The sequence below is a fragment of the Ochotona princeps genome, chromosome 2, assembly GCF_030435755.1.
Source record: "Ochotona princeps isolate mOchPri1 chromosome 2, mOchPri1.hap1, whole genome shotgun sequence".
Classification (NCBI taxonomy): domain Eukaryota; kingdom Metazoa; phylum Chordata; class Mammalia; order Lagomorpha; family Ochotonidae; genus Ochotona; species Ochotona princeps.
The window spans coordinates 77,217,634-77,240,225 of NC_080833.1; the positions used below are offsets into that span (position 1 = coordinate 77,217,634).

Here is a 22,592-nt window from a genome sequence, read left to right on the forward strand (position 1 = left end):
CAGTAACTTCCTTCAATCTTTAAAGCCAAGCTAATCTCTCGCCTTTAAGTGCCAGTATCGCTCCTGGGTGCTAGTTCGTGCTGTGGATGTTGCATTTCCGTGTTAGCTCTCTGCTTACAGCCTGGAACAAGCAGCATAGGATAGCCTGAGGTTTTAGGCACCTATGCACACATTGGAGACCGAGAAAGAAGCTTCCAGCTGCTGATCAGCTCAGTTGTGGCCATTGTGGCCATCTGGGGAGTGAATCAATGGATGAAAGACCTCTGTCTCTTCTACTCCTTGGGTAAAATCTTAAAAATTTTTTTTCTATAGTTTCAACTCCCAATGACTAAAAAACCACAAAAAAACCCATTTAAAAAATCACAATGTTTAACTTTCCTGTAGCCCTTGACCTTAATTAACTATGTAAAGATTACCAAAATAAAAGAATTTTTAAAAAAATCACAATATTTAACCAAGAATCACATAATGATCAGTGAAAAAGTTAACTAGATCCTGCATGCGTTTGCATTTTAAAATATAAAGAAGAGGATGAGTTGCAACTCTGCAAAGCAGCTGCACTTTGCTTTAGCAATGGCAGAGAGCTCGAGTCTACCCTAGAAACCGGAAGCTAAGAATAGCCACAGCCATACAATTGGGTTTAGGTGAGAGTTAAGCAAATGAAAGCAGCCTTTTATTTAAGTTGGAGCTACTCAGCAGATGAACAATTTGCAAAGCTTCTGCTAATTTTAAAGTAGACTATTTGAGCAACTATATCAAGATATAAAGAGAAATGCTGGACATAAATGATATTTCATTAATATCCTTATATATAGAAATTAGAGACAAACTGGTTTTATAGACTTGCCAAAACCCAAATAAATTAACCACCCACCTACAAATCATTTATTTGCCTAACAGAAGTTGACAGGATAGTAGAAGTATTATCAACTTCTCTGGAAGTAAGCAATTTTTCTTTCTTTTCAAGATGAGTTGTATTTGCATGCTATTTTATTAAAGCAAAATAGGCATTTGTTATGAACACTCACCACTTTTCTAGGAATAAGTCTGTTTTCTAATTTGTATATATAATTCCTTAAGTGTAACCTGGCTCTCTAAAATTTCAGGATTTCTAAAATACCAATTTAATGTAGAATAATTAAGCAATCATTCTTGATTAAAAGATTAGGTTATAAAACCCCCTCACTTTAAATTATGTCCAACATATTCACTGTCAAATTACGGCTCACAATAACAAACAGCAAATCTGTCAATGGTACATGGTCCTGGTCAATTTGGCTTTTTATGGTTTTGTAGAATTTTACACATTCCAGTTAAAATCATAAGCATGCAGGCGCACACACACACACACACTGCCAACTGGGCATTTTATGTTTAGCTAGTTTATGTTCACAAACATAAACAAGGTCTTTAAAAGCTTGTGGAAAATGTGTATTACCAAAAACACTACTCATGGATTTAGAACTTTGTACCAAAACAAAGCTTACTTTTTAATTCAAAAGCACATTCATCTATTTTCTTTTTTTTTTTTCATCTACCTGAAAGGTACACTAACACACACACATCTATTTCCATCCGCTGGTTCCTGAAACAACCAGATGCCTAGGACTAACCTGGGTCTCCCCCAAGAGTGACAGAGGCTCAAGCACTTGAGCTGTCTTCTGCTGTACCGACAGCAAGGAAGCAGACTAGAACCAACAACTAAATATGGGCTTTAAGTATCCAAAGTAGCAGCTTAACCCACTGCACCAGCCTGCCTGTTCTTTCTCACATGTTAAATATCGGCTAGAAATAATTAGCACCTTAAAACACAGATACTTGCTGGATGAGTTAGAGATTATCAATCTCCTTCCCAAACCTTGAGAAGAAATTCACCCTTGAAAGGCCTGCAAGCCATTCAAGAGAAACGGACTGAGACCTACCCAAGGACTGTCTGGGCAGAAGCATTAATTTTATTCACCAGGTCAACCTGACCAGGGGGATACATGCATTCAGGCTCTATTTAGTCTTAGCCTTACTGAGCAAAATCATACATATTACTTATCTAGTTTCAGAATTGTCTTTACTAGAATTAATAGCCTTTTCAGAGACAGTATCTAGTTTCTGAAGATATTTATAAGCAATTATGCTCTGAAAAAGGTAACTTTCAACTTGTGAGGAATTTTTTCTCATTTATTTAAAACCTGACTTCTCAGGCCAAGCCAATGGATACTCATTGTGTATTGATAAATGAGAATTTCCTGTCATGGAATAAATTCAGACTATACCAACTACTTAGAATACTTCCCAAGGAACATTAAAAGTCACTGTCTTTTGTTTTAATCTTTATACAGAGAACCTTTGAAGTCTTGTGTAATAGTTTATTATTTCCATAAAGCCAACTAAAGCAGATATCCTAAAATTTAGTTCTGACCAGCAGTATTTCTTGTTACTATATCTTAACCCAAACTATACACAGCATTAAAACAAATAACAGCAACAACAACAACAAAAACCCTCACATTAAGAATGCAAACATTAGAACTAAAAGGTATAATAGGGGGTGGGTACTGGTCCAGCAGGTAAAGTCTCATGTTGGAGCCATGTAAATGTGCAGCAGGAGATGGTTCATACGTGGTTCCCTGACACCCAAGTGGGAGACTTGGACAGAGTTCCAGGCTGCTGGCTTCAGCCTAGCCCAGCCTTGACTGTTGAGGATGCTTGGGGAGTGAGCCAGTGGACAAACACCTAAGCAGGTAAAACGCAAACCCCAGAAAAACAGTAAGCAACAAAATCATTAGGAAAGCGGGGGTGCTCGTTCTAACATGTTGTCTTATTTCTACCCTGTAACAGAGTAGTCTGAAAACAACTTCAACTAATTATTTCAGTGTTAAGAGCAACCTTTCTGGGCCTGGAGCAACAGCTTCCTTCCATGTACCAGGATCCCATATGGGTGCTGGTTTGTGTCCCGGCTATCCCACCTTCCCTTACAGCTCCCTGGCTTGTGGCTAGGGAAACCAGTAAAGGATGGTTCAAATCCTTGAGAGCCTGCACCCGCGTGGGGGACCCAGAAGAAGCTCCTGGCCTCAGATGGGATGGCCCAAAGTGTTGGGACAGTACACCTGCATGGGAGACCCCGAAGAGGCTCCTGGCTCCTGGCTTTGGATTGGCTCAGCTCCAGCCATCATGATCTTTTCTAGTCTCTGAATGTACCTTTCCAATAAAATCAAACTAAATTAAAAAAAAAATCTGATCCTTTCATTTTTATTTTAGAAGAATTCAATGACATAATAAATTTTTAGTAAGTATCCAAATTGCCAAACCCCATCTTTCTGATTTTACCATCTTCCCAAGCCTCTATATAACTAAACTTCATCACTCTTTGAACTACAAATTCTATCTCCTTCCATGTTATTTTCCTTTTCCTAAAATTGTTCTTATCCAAGTTCATGGTCTCACTGAAATTTCTTTTTTAAAGATTTATTTTTTTATCTATCTATTTACAGGAGAGGGTAAAGAAACGGTGGTACATCTACTCAGTGGAATACTACTCAGCCATTAAAAATAAAATTCTACCTTCTGCAACAAAATGGTCCCAACTAGAGACCATCATGCTCAGTGAATTAAGCCAATCCCAAAAGGCAAATATTACATGTTCTCTCCGATATAAGGCAAACTTTTATGCAAAATACAAGAACAACAGAAATATAGGTAAACATATATATATATACATACGTTTATCTAGAGAATCTGTATGATGGAGGTAAGTATACAATGAAGTGAAGATACACTACAGTATGCATCTCTATTTCTGAACAAAAGGATGATTCTCAATGAAATTGTTAAATATATCTTGTCACTGGAATGCTGGTTTTTGTATCATTGTCTTTACCAGCAATGTCAGGACATACTTAAATAACAGGAAGATGTACTTGGGACTGTTGCTGAGGGACTGTACTATTGTAATAATAAAGGGGAGATCAGTGGGGGAGGTGGAATGGGAAATCCCTGAGCCTGCACTGTCAAAGTATGTAATCTTTTGAAACAAACAATACATTTTTTTAAAAACACTGCAGACAAAGAACAGGTAATTCAATGCATATCACAAAGCTTGTCAAATGTATTTTTTCCTTTCTATTACTGCAAAAAAGTACTTTCCACAATCCAGGTAGGACTTTCCTCCCAGTTTACAATCCCACAAAACACCTGACTCTGTATGTTAATTAGCATTTATTATAGACGTCTATTGAATATGTATCATTAAAGTTCAAAACAGCCAAAGGATCTATTCAGTAACATGCAATCTACTGTTACACTTAATAATGAACGGCATGAAAAATAAGAACTTGACTTTAATTTTAAATAAGGTAACTATATTGCACTAGTGGTTTTGATAGAAAGGTTATAGTATCAATTTTTTTTGTATGTATGAATGGACTTCATTGGTTACCATGCAAAATCGAGGAGCGAATTATGACAGCTCCTTCTGCTGGAAAGGTGTCCACATGCTCCCTCACCAACCTCCAAAAGCCAAACTATTTTTCTTTCTTTCATTATGATAGATGAGTCATTTCTGAGTTGTACAATAGCAACAACTGTGCTTTATTTCCAAAATGCTACTAAGAAGTGTTCTGAAGATAAAAAAAATGAAACCTTTCCCAAATATATTTACACATATAAAAGTATATTTACTTTTATTTGGAAGGCAAATTTACAGAGAAAGATTTTTTTATCCACTGGTTCACTCAACAAATGACCAAAACACCCAGAGCCGAGTTGTTCTGAAGCCAGAAGCCAAGAACTTCATTTTGGGTCTTCCACATGGGTGCAGGATCCCAAGAACCTCAGCCATCCTCTGCTGTTTTCCTAGGCCCTAAGCAGGGAGCTGATTTGGAAGTAAAGCAGATAGGACACAAACCAGTGCCCATATGGGATGCCAGTGCTACAGAGGATTAGCATGTTATGCCAACATACTGGGCCCCAAAACTATTTTTTGCATTAATTTAAAATAAACAATTGAAAATATCCAATTTACTTAACACTTCCAAAGATCTGCATTTTATTTTTTTAAATGTGATCTTTAAATAAAAACATGAATAAAATGAGAAAAATCATGTTATCACAGAGGTGTTATGCTTTCCAAGATATCACTATTGCTAGTTCTAGTCAAAACAAGTACCTAAGTATTCTCAATCTGCAGACAGCAACTTTTTTTTAAAAGATTTATTTATTTTTAATACAAAGTCAGATATACAGAGAGGAGAGACAGAGAGGAAGATCTTCTGTCCGATGATTCACTCCCCAAGTGAGCACAACAGCTGGAGCTGCACCAATCTGAAGCCGGGAATCTGGAATCTTTTCCGGGTCTCCCACGCGGATGCAGGGCCCCAAAGCTTTGGATTGTCCTCGACTATTTTCCCAGGCCACAAGCAGGGAGCTGGATGGGAAGTGGAGCTGCCAGGATTAGAACCGGTGCCCACATGGGATCCTGGCGCGTCCAAGGCGAAGACTTTAGCCACTAGGCCACGCTGCCGGGCCCATAGACAGCAACTTTTCATTCAGAAGCAAATCATGTTGCCTATTCATGAATTGCTAATGAAAAAGGATAAAATGGTAGTGAATGAAGGACTGAACAAGGAATTGTATGTTTATGTAAAAGCCACTTTTTATACTGAATCAAGACATGAAATGGAGTCCCACTAAAAATGCTGAATGCCAGCACTATTTCTTCTTTCCAAGAAATAACAATCCTATCATTCAGCTTACACAGATTTTCCTGCATTTTTTCTGTTTTGACTTTATTTCCCTTTTCTCACCTGGTCAAAATTTACTATAACTTTAACATCAATTTTTTTTTTCTTTCTGAACTACAGATTAGGTCGTAATACTCTTCGTGTTTTGGGAATTTTAATAGCCACGATGATCACATAACTTATCCAATTCATGGCCCTTATAAGTGTAAAATGAAGACAGCAAAACCCTGCTGCTACAATAAGGTGAAGCGGTTTTATACAGTCACTATAATAATAAACTTAATATGCTGCTTTTAATATTATAAGGATTAAAAAAGATATCATTTAACTATATTAAACACAAAAAGTCAATAGTTAAAATAAAGGTCAAAGACATTTAATATAAACTATATCATGAAAATTATGATTTTTCATGAAAATTTTATGTTCTTAACAGACTGTATATAAAACTAATCAGAAAAAAACCTGTTCGAGCATGTTAAACAATCTAAAGAGAAGAAAATCTGAAAAACAAGCCTTCCAATAATGCAGTCTTCACTAACTGGAATAAATTCGTGAAATAAGAAGTCTGCATTGAATTTACGATATAGGACAAACGGAAGTTCACTACAGATCCATTAGAAAAAAAGTAAAACCCTTTCATGAGTTATCTATATCAGAAGACACACGTGACTTGTTCAAATGGTTTATCTGAATGTCAGTTCTAGGCAAATTTTTTCTGTGAAATTTCCTATTTTGACAATTATCCCAAGTACAGCAATCATCCTTCACTGTCAATTCCAAAGTTTTCCTACTTTCTTCTTTATAAATCTTTTTACTAACACTTGGGAGACTATATTTTAATTTATACTTGTGGCCACAGAAATTATTTTGATGTACACAGTTCTTGCATCACAATCATTTTCTGTTCTAAACAAAATAGAATTTCTTAGGGCTCCTGATTCCTAGTTTTGTGTTCTTTCTAGCTGGCATCTCTCTTTTCTTGATTTTCCACTATAGTAAAGATCCACAGCTTTCCCATGCAGATCCTGTAAGATGGAAACATTGTTATCCTTGGATGAGAAAGTGCATGCTTCTGAGAAGTAGCCTCAAGTGTTCATAAAATTCTCAACAAGGTCAGTGACCTTAAAAAAGATCGATAATTATTACGCTAGAAGTATCTGTGTCAACAGTAAATAAATACATTAGGAAATACAAGGATTTTTTTTTTATTTAGAAAAGTCTATTTAGGCTGGTTAGAGCAATATTTTATTAGAAAAGGAATACCTCTTCTTTTTCTACAGCTATTAATTTCTTCAGTTAAGACCAATGTCCCATTACGATTTAATCTGGGGAGAGGGTATCTAAGCTTTTTCTTCAAGATTGGATCATACCATTCAAAGTTCACATGAATTGGGCCTGCACTGTGATGTAACACGTATCCCATATTGGCTATAGGAGAGATTGGCACAAGTGCCTGTGCCCACATGGAAGACCTGGTTACAGCTATTTGGGAAGTGATCCAGCTGATGAAAGATCTCATGCTCCCTCTGTGTCCTCCTCCAACTCTGCTTTTCAAATGAATAAATCTAAAACAAAAATGTACCAGAATGAAGGTTGCTATGAAAGTAGGAACACAAACATTAAACATCTTTATGGAGGCTCTGCTTCTATCTATTTTCCTTTTACACTGTGATACGTTTGATTAACAAAGGTTTTTTAACTCATCCAGAGACCATCATCTGCACTCATTGTTCCCATGATTTGGTGACTCTAAAAACCCAGGAACCCACCATTGATGGCCTTGTATTACTGATAGTGATATGAAGGAAGCATATGGAATTTATATATATTCATTCCCTTTGTGAAACAAACAAAAAAATTAGCAAAACTAAACATATCTTCTGTATAGCTCTATGGATCAACATTTTGAAAAACAGGAGACAATGTTTCAGAACTTCCAAGAGAAGCACACATCTTATGGTTTCTAGAGCACGTACTGCATATCAAAACACCCCAGGACTCCTCCAGCTTCTCGCTTTCCTTCCCTTTGATTCGCACTGCTAAAGACAAACTGTGTGTTTTTATTAACATCTCTGACATTTAACTTTTCAATAGTGGTATTTTAAAAGCAATGCCGTCGGGGCTTGGCAGCGTGGCCTAGTGGCTAAGGTCCTCGCCTTGATCCCATATGGCCGCTGGTTCTAATTCCGGCGGCTCCACTTTCTCTCAGTCTCTCCTCCTCTCAGTATATCTGACTTTGTAATAAAAATAAAAAAATAAATCTTTAAAAAAAAAAAAAGCAATGCCGTCTTTTTTTCCTTTCTGGCAGAGGATATATGCCAATTATATTACCGTTCTCTCTGATAATGAAGTTTTTAGGAAAATATTCTTTAGAATGCGCCCTTAGTCAATGGAAAGCATACTAACAGTTATTCAAAACACTCTATTAATCCTACATTTTGAAGAATTTTCAGATGAAGTAAAAATTTTTAATGTACTAATAAAATCCAGAATGGCAAAATCCTGGCTTGTTGAATATCTGCATAATCTCTTTGTATAGTCAGAATGGATCATTTCCTTAAATCCTCCAAAGTCTCAATTAGGTCTAACCATTTCTTGGGTTCTTGTTCTTTCTGATTAGACTCTCATTTATTCAGTTTTCACCAAGATGGTCCCACCTTAAATTAACTTAAGAATTTTTAGTTGCCTTTCTTATAAAATATGAAATCTAAGAAAGGACCTCTAGACGAGGGTGAGAATATATAAAATATATAATCCCACAGTAGGAGGACTAGCCTTGTAAAAGAAAATCCACTCTCTCCTTTTAATACAAAGGGTCAAGTCATCCATAGTGAATTTTAGGTCAAGTCAAGGAATAAAGAAGCAAAAGAATGGCAGACACCAGTATCAACACACATGCTTCTTTGGCATCAAGAACATTTTGAGTTCAAGTCATAGAACATGAGGAAGAACACGGAAGGCTGGGAAAATAGCAACTAGAAGAAAGCAGAAGCAGTGATCTAAAAAGACGAAGAGAAAGAAAAAAGACTGGAAAGAGAATTCTGGGCAAAAGGACTTATGTAAATCTGCTCAGAAAAGAGTATTATTTCCAGATGCAAAAGAAATGGAACTTGCTGAAGCAGGGCAGCTTGAAAGACTACAAATGACAGAGCAAAGCATTTTGCAGAGTGTAAGAAGCATATTACATGAGTAAGCTAATAACATTTTCACAGATAAGCAGTATGAAGAGGTATCTGCAAGGCTGGGCTAACCAACCAAAAATAACACAGAAATGTGCATGTTAGCACTTAGGTGCCTATCAATTTCATTAATCTTAAATAAGACTTGGGGACATTAGAGAAGAACCTATTCAACTGTCAACATATCACCATTATGAGATTTGCTGCTTCAAAAGTTTGATGTAGATTAGTGAAAACTCATTAGTTTCTTTATATTTGAAACTTTATTATAATTTCCTTTTTTTTAGTAAAGCATTTGCAAACCAGAAGTGTCTTTTTTTTTAAACCAAAGAGAGGTATCTTACTGAATTCAACAAAAAAATTTTAAATAGTGGAATTTAAAAATCAATAGGATTTATGTAGACTCAGAAGTTCCACATCTCCTCTGGGTTTTTCCCCTTAAATCTGTATGAGCCAATAAAAAAGAATAACTTGCTTTAAATTATATCTAATAGTTTACAAGTTGCTGAAATTTGAAGTATATTCAGACTGAGTTGCTGCTTACTAAAGAAAGGTATAACTATCATTTGAATTAACACCAATCTGGTGAGGAAAAACTGTATCAAGCAGACTTGCTGTGATATCTGTTCAAACATACCTGTACCAGTCAAAAGTCCAGCACTCTTCTTTCGTGCATAAGCGCGTAAGTGGTTGGACAGGCTAACAGCACTTGTAAACGTCGTATTGCAATGCACACATGTTCTAAGCTTCACAGGCATACCTATCATTCAAAAGAAAACTATAATCCAGTTCTCACTTCAGAAAGTGAAATTTTTTTTAGCTTTAAAGTGTGTAGAAATGTACCACAATAAAGATGGCTTAAAAACGTTCATTGAATTAGGTTAACTCAATAGAAGGAGGGGGAAATCAAGTTAACTATTAGTTGTTGTTAGTACACAGGGCCAACCCATGCTCTTTGGAAAGATGAAAGAAGGACGACTTGAACCTCACAGCTTCCTGGACTTGACAGCTATTATCACTTTCTTGCAGATTTCTGTGTTACGCAGATCATTTTTTAAACCTACTAAAATACAATCCTGTGATGTGAAGTAGCACAGTTCTGTTGGAAGTTAAGCTTACAACACTACCAATAAAAAGAATTAAAAAGTCTAGTTGACAAAGTGGTAATTAAAGTGTTTTACCCACAAAACCGTAAAAGGCTTGATACTAAATTAGGCTTTCTGATGAAGGCTGGGAGAAAAGGTGGTAAAACACACCGCTGAACAGCTGTTAGACACAACATTTATTTAGGGCATTTTATGTTCATTACTCTGAATGCGCAATCAATAATGAAAGTTAATGATTTAAAGTTTTTTGCTAAAATCTTTGTGCTAAATAAATGATCAACAAGCTAACATCTTAGTCATCACTGGGAAGAAAACAATAAGAAAAACTCGTAACCTCTCTGACAACTCTCATTCGTCAACATGCTTCCATTAGTTTCCTCCACATGACTGCAACAGCAACAAATGTACTTCCTTCTCTCAAGTATACAGCATCTCAGGAAATACAGCTAATCTTCTAAGAAAAACAGTTATTGACTTTGAAGGACTCTCTTTGTTCAAAAGAGCCCTACATTAGTACATACAAGAGAAAAAAATTTCACATCATGTGCAGTACAAGGAATCTTGCCCGAAATCAAAACTGCATTACAAACATGTAGGATAGTCCATCATCTGCCCAAAGTAAACAAGTCAACAGTACCTCACATAATCTTGTTCACGACTAACCTAGTAGCCAATTATCATTACTTCCAACACATTCAGCATAGGGTTCTAACTATGAGACCACCTAAGTGAACCTTCAACATTATTAACCTCCAAAAACCAACCTAAAGACACTTGGAATTCCTCTACTCTGAAAGAATAAATCAGACTTGGCAATACCAAAAGAAAGCTTTGTCTGTATTATGTGCAACTTCATTTCCCAACACATACAAAACATGCCTTTGTAAAAGAAAAGCTACTGGTGCAAAAGCATCAAGCTCAATTGTCTGTTTACCACCATAAAGTCTAAAAAGCCCAAACAAGTAGGTTTTATACTTAAGCCAATCCTCCAAAACCAAACTGTCCCACAATACAATGAGGAAACGGGGAGGGAAAGTGTTCTGAGATAATCACCATGTGCAACAAGATACCAATCCATTCAGTTTAAAGACTCTTTTTTTCATGCAAGTAGTGAGAAAAAATAATAGCTAAATCTTGAAAACATGTCACTTTGGAACATTGTCAAATAAGGCAAAATCTACCCCTTCAATATTATTAAACACCAACAGCCTACCATCCATAACCATCCAACAGCCATAGCAAATTTTGTTTGCAGATTAGTGTGTATGATTTTTTTGCAGTTTTATTTCCCACTTATTCTCACCTTACACTGAGATCAAGAAACGAGGCACAGAGAATTCAGTGCTGACCATCAATTGATGAATGATATAGAAAGAGAATACCCAATTCATTCTGCAAAAGAGCAGCTTAAAAAGAGGATTCTGAGTATTTTCTATGAATATTCCATTAAAGAACATATAATTAAACTTGCCTAAATCATATATAAGACAGCCAAAGATGTACTCTTACCTGAGTGCACAGTCAAGTCCATTTTTTGTGGGTGATACATCAATGGACTATCTTCATTTAATGGAAGAACACATCTCTGAATAAATCTCTTTCTTGCTGTCTGATTATGGATCTTTTGAGGAGAAATACCAGAATTTCTTTCTTCTCCCATTCTTTTACTTTTAAGAAGTTCTATCAGTGTAAGAGACTGATTCTTTTTTCCACTGGGCAGTTCTGGTTTTGTTTCATCATATTCATTTAAGAAATTAAGCCCTTCTTCCTCTGATGCAGACACTGATAGAGCTTCAGTCTTTAGGCCATTATGGTATGCTTCAAGAGGTATAACATTCTGAGATAGAAAGTCATCACTTGAAGAAAGTTTCTGAGCCACAAATGGTCTAGGAATAATACGACGACTATTCAATGCCTTTAGGATTTTTTCATATTTTTCTTCATTTTGCATCATCTCATTCAGAACACAGATCGGAGATTTGTGAGCATCCCATTTGGTCTTTCCTAGTCTCTTCAAGTGGCCTCTAACATGATTTGATAATCCAATTTTAGTATCAAACCAACCACCACAGAGTTGACAGGTATGTTCAGAAGTGGTTTCAGACTTTTCTATTGCTAAAAAAAAATTTTAAGAGTGGCATGAGAAATTTTTTGCAAGTTGCCCATCTTATAATGAATTAACTCTAAAATATGAAATTATGTGATTCTAATAAAAACCAAATTCAAATAAAACTTCAAATTTGAACACAGATGTATTAATTCAAAATTTCTACAACTTACCTTTTCTAACTCGCTTAACAGGTGTCCCTGTACCAGTTCTTTTGAAATGTTGCATTTTGTCACTTGTGGCTATTTGTTCTGGTGATACAACATGGCGGGCTTCATAGCTTAATCCTGCTCTGTGAAGATGACCCCGGACATGATTCGATAACCCTACACCTGTTTCAAATGTTGCTGGGCAGTAAGGGCATGATTTCTTCTCAAGAGACAAATCAGTCCAATGAAAAACAGAATTATGCTTTGATAATGAAGTTTCTGCATTTTCTAAATTCTGAGGATCATGAATCTCATGTAAAAAGTTGTTAGTTGCACCATCTTCATAATATTCAAAATAAAACCCATCATTTTGATCATAACTAAGGGCAGTATTTTCTCCAGGCTCTTGATCTTCCACCTTGCTTTTGAATAGAGGGAATAAATTTACATGATCTTGATTTAGTTCATTATAGGTTTCATCTTCTATGGCCTGTGTAGTGTAATCACTTAACTCAACATTGTCCCAGGAGCTTTCATCTTCTGTTTCATAGCTATCTTTTTTTTCAGAATTAAGTTTTTGCAAAACAACAACAGTCATCTTGTGCAAGAAATCAGGATAGCTATCCAAATCTTCTCCTCCAACAGAACTCTCCTTCTTAGATTCTTTAAGGACTCTTTTTACAGCTACACGCCTATGTTCTTTGAAGCTTTCTGGCCTTTTGGCGTCAGGGTTATGAGAGTCTGAAATAAAACTATTATTATGTGAATTACTTGATGACGAAAACATACGTAAAGAACTTAAAGAACCAGCCTCTTTTTTGAAATGTAGAGGATATGATTCACTTGATTTTTTGATCATCCTGTAGTTTTCATATTTATGTCTATACAAATAGTTGTTACTTGCCTTGGCATTTGGTTTTTCTTTTGCTGCCTGATGAAAATACTTGGGTTTTTGGTCAATGCTGCTTTTATTCATAACAGTCTTATGAGGAGAGTTGTTTTGATTGCATGTATTTACACCTGACTGGGAAATGCTTTTTCGAGCTTTTTGTATTCTGTGTGGTCGCTTATGGAACTTTGAAAAATTACTTGATTGCGAGTTTGATCCAAATGTTCGCTTTACATCTTGTTTTAAAGCAGAGTTCTTTGGAAATGTGGCTGACTGTTGCTTTACTAATGGTTTAGTGCCATCAATATCTATAGGCTCTTCAATGATGTCATTCTGTCTCTTATCAAGCCCAAGAGAACTACCAAATGAATCAACACATGATGATGAATGCAAGTATTCCATATGTTTTTTTAAAACACTTCTGGCTGAAGTTGTAAAGGGACATGCCTTGCACATGTAGGAAGCTGACTTTTTGGATGATCCTATGGCTGAGTCTTTCATGAAAACCTTCTTCTGAGTTTTTCTTTGCGCTATATCAGAACTGACCACAGGACATTTTACCACTGCCCCGTGAGCAATGCCCCGATGACATTCCAGTTCATTTTCCGTCACTGCCATGAAGTTGCACTCTTCGCAACAATAGTACCTTTTATCTTTTTCATGGGTTTTAGCATGTTGCACAAATGTTTTAGGGCAGTTGGTACCAAACACACACTGAGGACACTGTAATCGTGCACTGCGTCCTTCATCCTGAAGCTCTTTCAATTCACGAATTTCCTCCATCAACTTCTGTCTTCTTTCTTGATGAATAATCATATGCTTTAGAAGTGAATTGCGATCTCGAAATGTCCGTCCACATTCTCTGCAAGCATATGGCCTTGGGACATTAAGATGGCGAAAGTGACTATTCCCATCCAAATGATACATCATGTGCCTGTGCAGGTGTTTTTTCTCCCTAAAATTCACATTGCACTTGGTACAGGGGTAGAATGATGGCTCTTCAGCACTGAAAGTAGCAGGTGACTCAGAATCACTCTCTTCACATTTCTTTTTTAAGGTATTTGAAAGGAAAGTGCTAGTATGAACAGGTGAACTGTCGTCTCTACACTTATCTGGGTTATAAACCAGATGTTGAAAAGCATCCACAGATTCCAAGTCTTCATCAGTCGATTCAGGCTTCACTTTTGCTAAAGCAAATTTCTGTGAGTCTGCTGCTTGTAGCTCTTCATTCTGTTCTAGAAAGTCTACTTCTAACATTTTTGATTTATTAGGTACACAATTGGAATCACTTAAGCAATCCTCAGTATAACGCGTTATCTTACTTACATCCATTTTCCGCTTTCTCTTTTTTTCTAGACCTACTTTAGAGTGAACTGGATTTTTATCTACTGTTTCTTCATTACACATAAGAAACTGAATGAACTCTTTTTGGGGATCCCAGTTTGCATCATTTTCTGACCTAAATTCATCTGTACCTGAGGAAATTCCTGTCAATGTACTGACACAATCATCTTTTACCAACAAATCTTCACTATCCTCACCCACCTCTACTTGATTTATTAAAGTGCTATCTGACTTTATACCACTCCCCACTGAATTCTGAATGTCACAACCAACTGAAGCAGAGGTAGGTAGTTTTTTAATGGAATGAGTTGGATTCCTAGCATGTGCTACATCTGATAACAAAAATAAAACTTGGTGTTGACTTGCTTTCTGTGGTGTAGACAGCTGAAGATCAGCTGCTACCTTCAAAGTTGAACAAGATTCTGTTGCAGGCTGATCCACAGGCTGTCCAGTGGTTAATGGAACACTGCCTTTATTCATACTGGAAGTCTTAGTTAAGGAGGAGTGTGAAACTGGTCCATTAACAGCAGCTCCTTTAGGCAAGACAAAGTTTTCACTAGAAACAGCAGGAGCACCAGCATGTATAAATAGAGTAGACTGGGCTCCACTTAAGGCTTTTTCAGATTTCTCCTTTGATAGTTCTTCAGGCGGAGCCAACGTATTGTTTTTTTGAAATGATGTCTGGCAATCTTTTGGTTTATGAACTCCACCTTCTTTCTCTGAGATAAAATTGCTGTCATCTAGGAGTTCTTCTTTAGCACCAGTAATATCGGTGTTTATCTTCGAATCATCCATATTGCTGGCAAGCCCATTTAACACATTTAGTCTAGAAAATGGAAAAAAAAATTGGATTTGAATGAAACAGTAGTATTAGAATATATGAAAAACTGAAATCATACGTTTTTATTAGCTTAGCTTCCTACTCTTTTTATTGAGAACCTAAGGATTTTCCAAGAGCTGTAACACTTAGCAACTGAAATACTTTAAAAGACCTCAAAGGTTAGTATTATTCTTCATCCTAGACAGCAACAATTCAATACTGCACATTTACAAAATCAATCTATCTCTCTCACACATACACACACACACACACAAAATCAATATGCTATGCAATGGGAAGAAATTTAAGACCTCTTATATACAAACTGCTAACAAAATTTTTACACATAAGCAGATTTATCAGTCACTCTAGAGAATAATTTAAATTACAGAACAAGGCAGAGATATATAAGCTTTGCCACTTAAAGTTCATTGTTATAAGAACATAACGAAATACAACTCACTGAAGAACTTTATTTTAATGAACCAATGGCTTACAACAGTAAATTTTACTGCTAGGGAATTTAAGCCTGTTTTGTTGAGAAACTTCATTGTAAAAGTGCTTTATTCATGAGTTTTCATCCTCCTTATTGAACTTATCTCTAATTTAAAATTAGTCAGTTAAAATAAAAACAAAACCAAAACTACATAAGTTTTATTTTTTTATTGAGAAGGCAGATATACAGAAAAGAGGAGAGACAGAGGGAAAGATCTTCTGTCTGCTTGTACATTCCCCAAGTGGCTGTAATGGAAAAAGTTGAGCTGATCCAAAACCAAGAGCCAGCAGCTTCTTCCAGGTCTCTGAAGCAGGCACAGGGTCCCAAGGCTTTGGGCCATCCTCTACTTCCTACCCAAGCCATAAGCAAGGAGTTGGAAGGGAAGTGGACCCATAAGGGATCCCAGCAGATGCAAGGTGAGGATTTAGCCACTAGGCTATTGTGCCAAGCCCAACTAAAGATGTCTTCAGTTACATTTTCACACCCTAAATCCTTGAACTCTAAGGCATTCTCTAAAAACGGTTATACCCCAGTTATGATTTGTTTCACATGGGTAAGTCTTTTTGGGACATAAGTAATTTAGACACTATGTTTTAAAAATGGAGACTTCTAGATATTATGGGACAAAAGCATACCATCACTGTTATTACATCCTCCTATGAAGAGTTCCCTTATATGCTACTCCTATCCTGCACTAAGAAGTGGTCACACTACGATGACACTCTCTGAAGGGAGAATAAAACTTGCTTGAGGGCAATTAGACACCCCCATATTCCTATAAACTACCATATCAACGTAAAGGACTGAGTAAGTGTTGAGGGAACAGAAAGACAATTTGCAACACCAAAGTAAAAGTTCTTAAAACTCAAAAAGGAAAATTAGTTTTCTTCCTGTGAAACAAGTTCCACCATGGTTCTGACTTTATCCACCAACTGTAGGCAAGGCACTCAAAATACTGAATTCTTTTCATGTGCAATTTAACAATATCTGTTTTAGCAACCTGGAATCTCTAATAAAGTGCTGGCACAAACTTCTGTCTTTCTTCTTGTACAGGGTAGTAAAGGCATTTTATTCAATCTCCAAATAATTACTGAGCATTTACTCTGTGGCAGGCTCTACTTTTCATATTAGGGTTACAGTTGTAATAAGACACATTAGGCTTCTGTTCACACATTAATTTATTCTACATTTACACTATACAATGAATAATTCAACTTTAAGATAGCAGGAGCTTATAATCCAACATACTGAAAGCCAAACATTTTCAATAATGTTTAACATTTCTACTATTCTTTGAGGTACCTAATTCAAGCTCTGTAAAACAGTAAACCTAGCTCAAGAATAAGAACAGTTTCCAATAACACGTCTTATTTTAACATTACATCTACTTATTTCTGCAAAATGTTCAAAACAAATATTATCAATAAAATATTATGAATATCTTGCTTGGGCATTGTTTTTGACACCAAAATCATTTTTCCACCCTTTGTTGGTTTTAGAATTTTGTTGTGAGACTGGCAAACTTCCACAGCAATAAAAATAGACTTCCAATAAGATCATATTCAATGATATCACCCCAAAATGGTGCTAATGCAGCACCCAGCAGGAGTCTCTGCATCACATACACAGAAGTTAAAAACGGGCAGCACATAAACATGTGTTAGGAAAGAGTGTGCAAATGTCAATGAGAAGCAAAGTAAGCCTTGATGGTTTACTATTATCCATTGCAGATACTTCTTACAGAACGAGAAAGAGAAGGCTTAATGCTCAGCAGTAACAATCATATGAATCTGAAATGAGCAACACTTTTTTAGAAACTCATCTGAAAGACTAGTTAATCTCTGTTCTTACTTAGTATAATCACAGAGGTAGACAAATGTATGCTCAGTCAATTTGAAAGCCTATATCAGATTTTCTCAACAGGAAGCAACGTCGCTAACGAAGTGGTAAATTCAGTGTTAATGAGTGGCTTCACTGTTACCACCTCAGAGGTAAAAACCTTCCATGTTCTATGTTCCACCCATCTGTTGTGGTGTTAGAGGTTCAGAGATGGAACAGACGCTTCCCATTTAAAGCAAGTTCATTGGTACCCCCTGAACAGCAGGGGACAAACTATGAGAATAACATGTCGGCTTGGAGACTGCATCCTCATTACCAGAAAGGCTTTACATGAACTTTCAGAAGTTCATTTGCTGAAGATACCAAACTATTTCGTTCAAAAACACATAAAAATAACCAGATGTATTGCATAACAAATATCTTATCTAAAAGTGCATCTAGCTAAGGAAAACTTAAAATAGAAAATGATGACTTCAACAGTTTTCCCTGAAACCTGTAAAATGAAATAAAGATTAGCTCCTTTGAATTAAAAATTTCTACACAAAAAAAATGAGAGAAATTATTCTTTTCCAGAGAAATGGAGAACAGCAGTTAATACTTAAAAAAAAATCTCAGAATATACACTACAACAAATTGACTTGTGACATTTTCAGGAGCAATAAGAATTTTTCCTTATTTAATTTTCAGAATATACATTAAACATAAAATACTGCAGATATACTTTTTATACTCAACACTATGGCTGTTGCACTGACATACAATGCAGAACAATGGATCAACTAACTCTTTTAAACTGAACAACAGAACTAGAATGTTGACATAAAAAATTATTTTCCTACATTTGTGGGAGTTTATACAGCATCCAAACAAGCGTCTGAGTTGCAAGCTAATTTTACATTACCAAATAGTTTTCAACCCCTTTTAGACATTCATAACATAAAACAGCCACTAGTGGCAACTTGTATTACTAGAACAAAGTAAGGACTTATTTAAAATAGGCATGATTCAGTAAGTTTTTAAAAGCAGAATCTAATAAATTAAAACAAACAACAAAAGCTTGGCTAGTTGGACTTCCTAAACTTCAGTTCAAAGATTCTGCTTTAGCAATTAGATCTTAGAAAACAATGTTTAGAAACCATTACTAAGTCCTCTCCAATATAATCATGCAGCCATAAAATTTTTAAAAATAATTTTTGCGTGTTCTTTTTTAAAAATCACACTTCTTTAAAAAGCTGTAAAAGGAATTTTAAATCTACATAAAACATATTTCAGTCTCTAGGAAATCATAATGAGTTCTACAGCTATAACCGCCTCTAGTTATACACTGTGAGCATTTAGAAAAAAAAAAGTACAAAGGTCAGATCTGTCTTCAAGATGACAGATCATCACTTATATGCCTCCAGCTAGACTTATTGTCTCAGAAATCTCAAACATCAGTATTTTTGCAAACTATCAGCACTTGCTATAACACCCTCACCACACTACATCTTGAGGTTACTACAGAAGAAATGAGGTGATAATTGCATATTAACATAATTATTCCATAATCCCTCTGAGCAAGCCTCCTAGGTCACTCAGTAATTCAGATTAGTTACAACCTTTCTGTCACCGTATCTATGCTGTCCACTTTCTGTTCAAAAATAATGCTTTTTGGTAGAAAAATAGCTTAATTTCATTATTTTATGTACATTATTAATTGTATTTATTACCAGTGGTTAACATTTCTTTGTACTGATTATATAATTCCAACCTTTGTCTCTTAGTGTAACTTTACATAAAAATGTAAGTACAATCTGTCCTTGCTTTACATTAATTCATTAACAACTGCATTACACAGCTGTAAATAAATTATAATGTTGCCCGCTAGCTGAGTTTCATTTAAGATCTGTCAAGTTTTCACAAATCCTGTGTTCACTTAATAGCTTCAAAGAACACAAGACAACTTCAGTTAGCAATATATGAGACTGGGTCAAGGAGAGAAAACCATTTACAACTGTCATTCTAATTGGAACCAAATTTTAACTAACTACATCCACATTACTCTAGTATTTAAGACTCTATATACTATACCATATACAACATACATACATACATACACCTTACCCAGTATACACTATATAATCTTAACATCCTACTCTGGATGCCTCGATGACAGGATATACTTCAAAAATACAGAGCATTTTATAAGAGTGCTCAGGGATGAGACTGACTCAACTCTGCGCTACAAAATCAAATAAAGAGATATTTTGGTATGTGAAGCCTAACGATCACCCCATACAATTATCAACATTCAAACACCTGAAGTTTGGTTTTTACAGGACAAAACACACAATGTGTTCAAACTATAAAGGCACAGATTTCATCAAGATTAAAAAACAAAACAAAACAAAAGCAACCAAAAAGCCAAAACAAAAACACAAACAAAAACCCATGAAACCCAGAAACTGGTATCATTCAGCAGTGCAAAGGGTTATCCATTATCTAAACTTAGGACAATCAAAATTCAAATATAACAAATTCACTTTCTTTAAAACAAAGTGCATTAATATGTCTCTTTCTTACATCACTGTTGCAGGAGAAAAAAAAAATTGTGGTAACAATTCAAATCCAGACATTATTTCACTTCTGATTTACATCTGAATTGGTAACAACTTTTTACTTTTTATATACTCAATTCTAGAGTTTCATTTATTAAGCCCAAGATATTTATAAAATTTTAATAGCTATACAATTTCACTAAAATGTCCCAGAAAACTGCAAATTTTGGAAAACACAGTACTTACTAATACCAAATGCATAATCCCAGTCAATTATGATTTAACTGAAAATTCCTTCAGATTTACCTACAGGAAGGGAAAATGAACACATGATCAAGAATGACAATTTTGATCCCTAAGAGGCATACAGAATATATAAGAATCATGAAACCAAACTATTATCAATAGGACACTGTTATTTTTGCAAGATGACGAAAGCACCTATCACTTTAGCCACACTTTAGCTAGTACGAACACAGGAATCAACAGGTATCGCCACCAGTTTTTCTCTCAACTGTACTGTTGGTTATCTAACCAACAAAGCCTATGCAGAACAAACTTTTTAAACTGCTATCAATAAAAAGTAACACACTAGGTCTCCAGTGAATCATACATATAACTACATATCCAAGTCAAAGGAAGGCCCTAAAAAGTACCATGGCCTAGAGCTCACTCAGAATTTTAGCTGAGTTTTATAGTATGTTACTAAGATAAACACTCTTGGACAAGATTCTGGAGGCAGACTAGGCCTAGGTTTCAAAACTGGCTCCATAGCTGATAGCTTTGAGCAGAACTACTCTATTTTCCTCAAACTCCAACTTTTTCACTAGTAAAATACGGATGAAAATTTACTGATAGTGAGGATTCAACAGACAATGTGCATGAAACAGCTCGGGGCCTGACATTCAGTAATTTCCATTAAATAAATTCCCTATGATCCTTGCCATTAATTTATTTTATTTATAGAACACTGAAAGTGCACTTGTGATTGGTTCTTGTGTGTCTAAATCTACTGAGAAGACTACATCCCATAGGTATAGCAATAGACACTTGTGGCTTCTCAAGAATACATTAATGAATGAAACTTAAAAAAAATACATGAATGACTACTTAGTTGTGAAAGTCATTCTTACAAGCAGAAATTAATTCTGGGGAGAGCCATACCTGGGACCACTGACCACTCCCAGGCAATAATAAACAGGATAAATGGGCAGAAGTTAACAAATCAGAGGAAAAAGTCCACTGAAAGTTACTGGTGCTAAAGTAGTAACAATCTGGTAAAGACAGTATAGGGTTTCACAGAAATAATATTCAATAAGCAGTAAAATAAAAGGAACTTGATGCTCTAAGGAAAGATGACATGAATAAGCCACTCACAATTTAAACACTTTCAGATTTCTCGAAACAGCTCTAGCAAAATTATGAATTCCATCTTTCTCATAGTATCAAAATGAACTGGACTGAAAAGCATATAACTAGAAGAGAAAGACATACCAGGGCAGATAAACCACAAATTAGAACAGACAAAGTTTTCTGCAATGAAGAAGAAACGAATCCCAAACACAAGAAACAAAAACTAAAGCCAGGTTTTAAACAAAAGAATGAATCAGAATGACACTGGATTTTTCATTATCAAGGCTAGCTGTGTGAAGTCAATGAAACAATAAAGGCTTGGAATGGAAATTAATTTAGTAGATTCCTATACAGAAACAAGTCTAATAATTTACAAGTTCAAGGACAGATTAAGTCTCCAAGTTTACCACTAACCTCCCATGCCTGAAATGATTTCGTAAAAGTTGAAAGTGTATGTTTGAAATCTGAAAATGGGTAAAATAGTGTGCTAAGAGTAATTTCATTATTTTATGCAACTGGGGGTCTAGGCATTTTTTTTACTATTTAATAGTGACTAAATACACAAATTTAAGCATGTGTTAAAATTATAAAATTAATCACCAGAAGGTTTAAAAAGAGACTGATAAAACCTTTTGGAATAAGAAATTACTAACAAGAAATCAATCCTCAACACATCGGATGAAGACAGTATACAGTTGGGGTGAAATGAACCAAAGCACTTTTAAAATAGGACTTGGAAAAAGGATAGTAAGAAAAAGTGGGAAAGACCTGCGTTATAAATCCATACAAATTGCATCAAGTAATAATTAGAGAAGAGAGAGACAAAAATGTCAGAACTCAAGAAACACAGAAATTTTCACCATGTGAATAATCCAACAAGTGCTGAGCAAGAGGAAGAGACATGCCCTTTGACAAGTTCCAGGGAAATATCAAAACCACAAACAAAATGAAAAACAGGCGTTGGCATTGTGGTGTAGCACATTAAGCTGCCACCTGCAGTGCTGGCATTCTACACGGGCACTGGTTCATGTCCTGACT

General features: G+C 35.6%; 1 protein-coding gene across 11 annotated transcripts in view; it reads right to left on the reverse strand.

Annotated features, from left to right (window-relative positions):
- The window catches only part of ZNF644 (zinc finger protein 644), an 81,233-nt gene that overhangs the window by 9,366 nt on the left and 49,275 nt on the right, over nucleotides 1–22,592 (reverse strand). For 3 of the 11 annotated variants that reach the window (XM_058659069.1, XM_058659075.1, XM_058659077.1), the window contains exons 3-5: nucleotides 12,301–15,335; nucleotides 11,530–12,135; nucleotides 9,552–9,674 (exon numbers count right to left, since the gene is read on the reverse strand). The exons of 3 other annotated variants lie outside the window; for them this stretch is intronic. In XM_058659069.1, the coding sequence (XP_058515052.1) occupies nucleotides 9,552–9,674; nucleotides 11,530–12,135; nucleotides 12,301–15,335 (3,764 nt within the window). Of the gene's footprint in view, nucleotides 1–5,651; nucleotides 6,761–9,551; nucleotides 9,675–11,529; nucleotides 12,136–12,300; nucleotides 15,336–20,447; nucleotides 20,508–22,592 lie in introns of those variants that run through there. 5 more of the 11 variants (XM_012926071.2, XM_058659095.1, XM_004582059.3 and 2 more) reach the window with 3 other exon arrangements.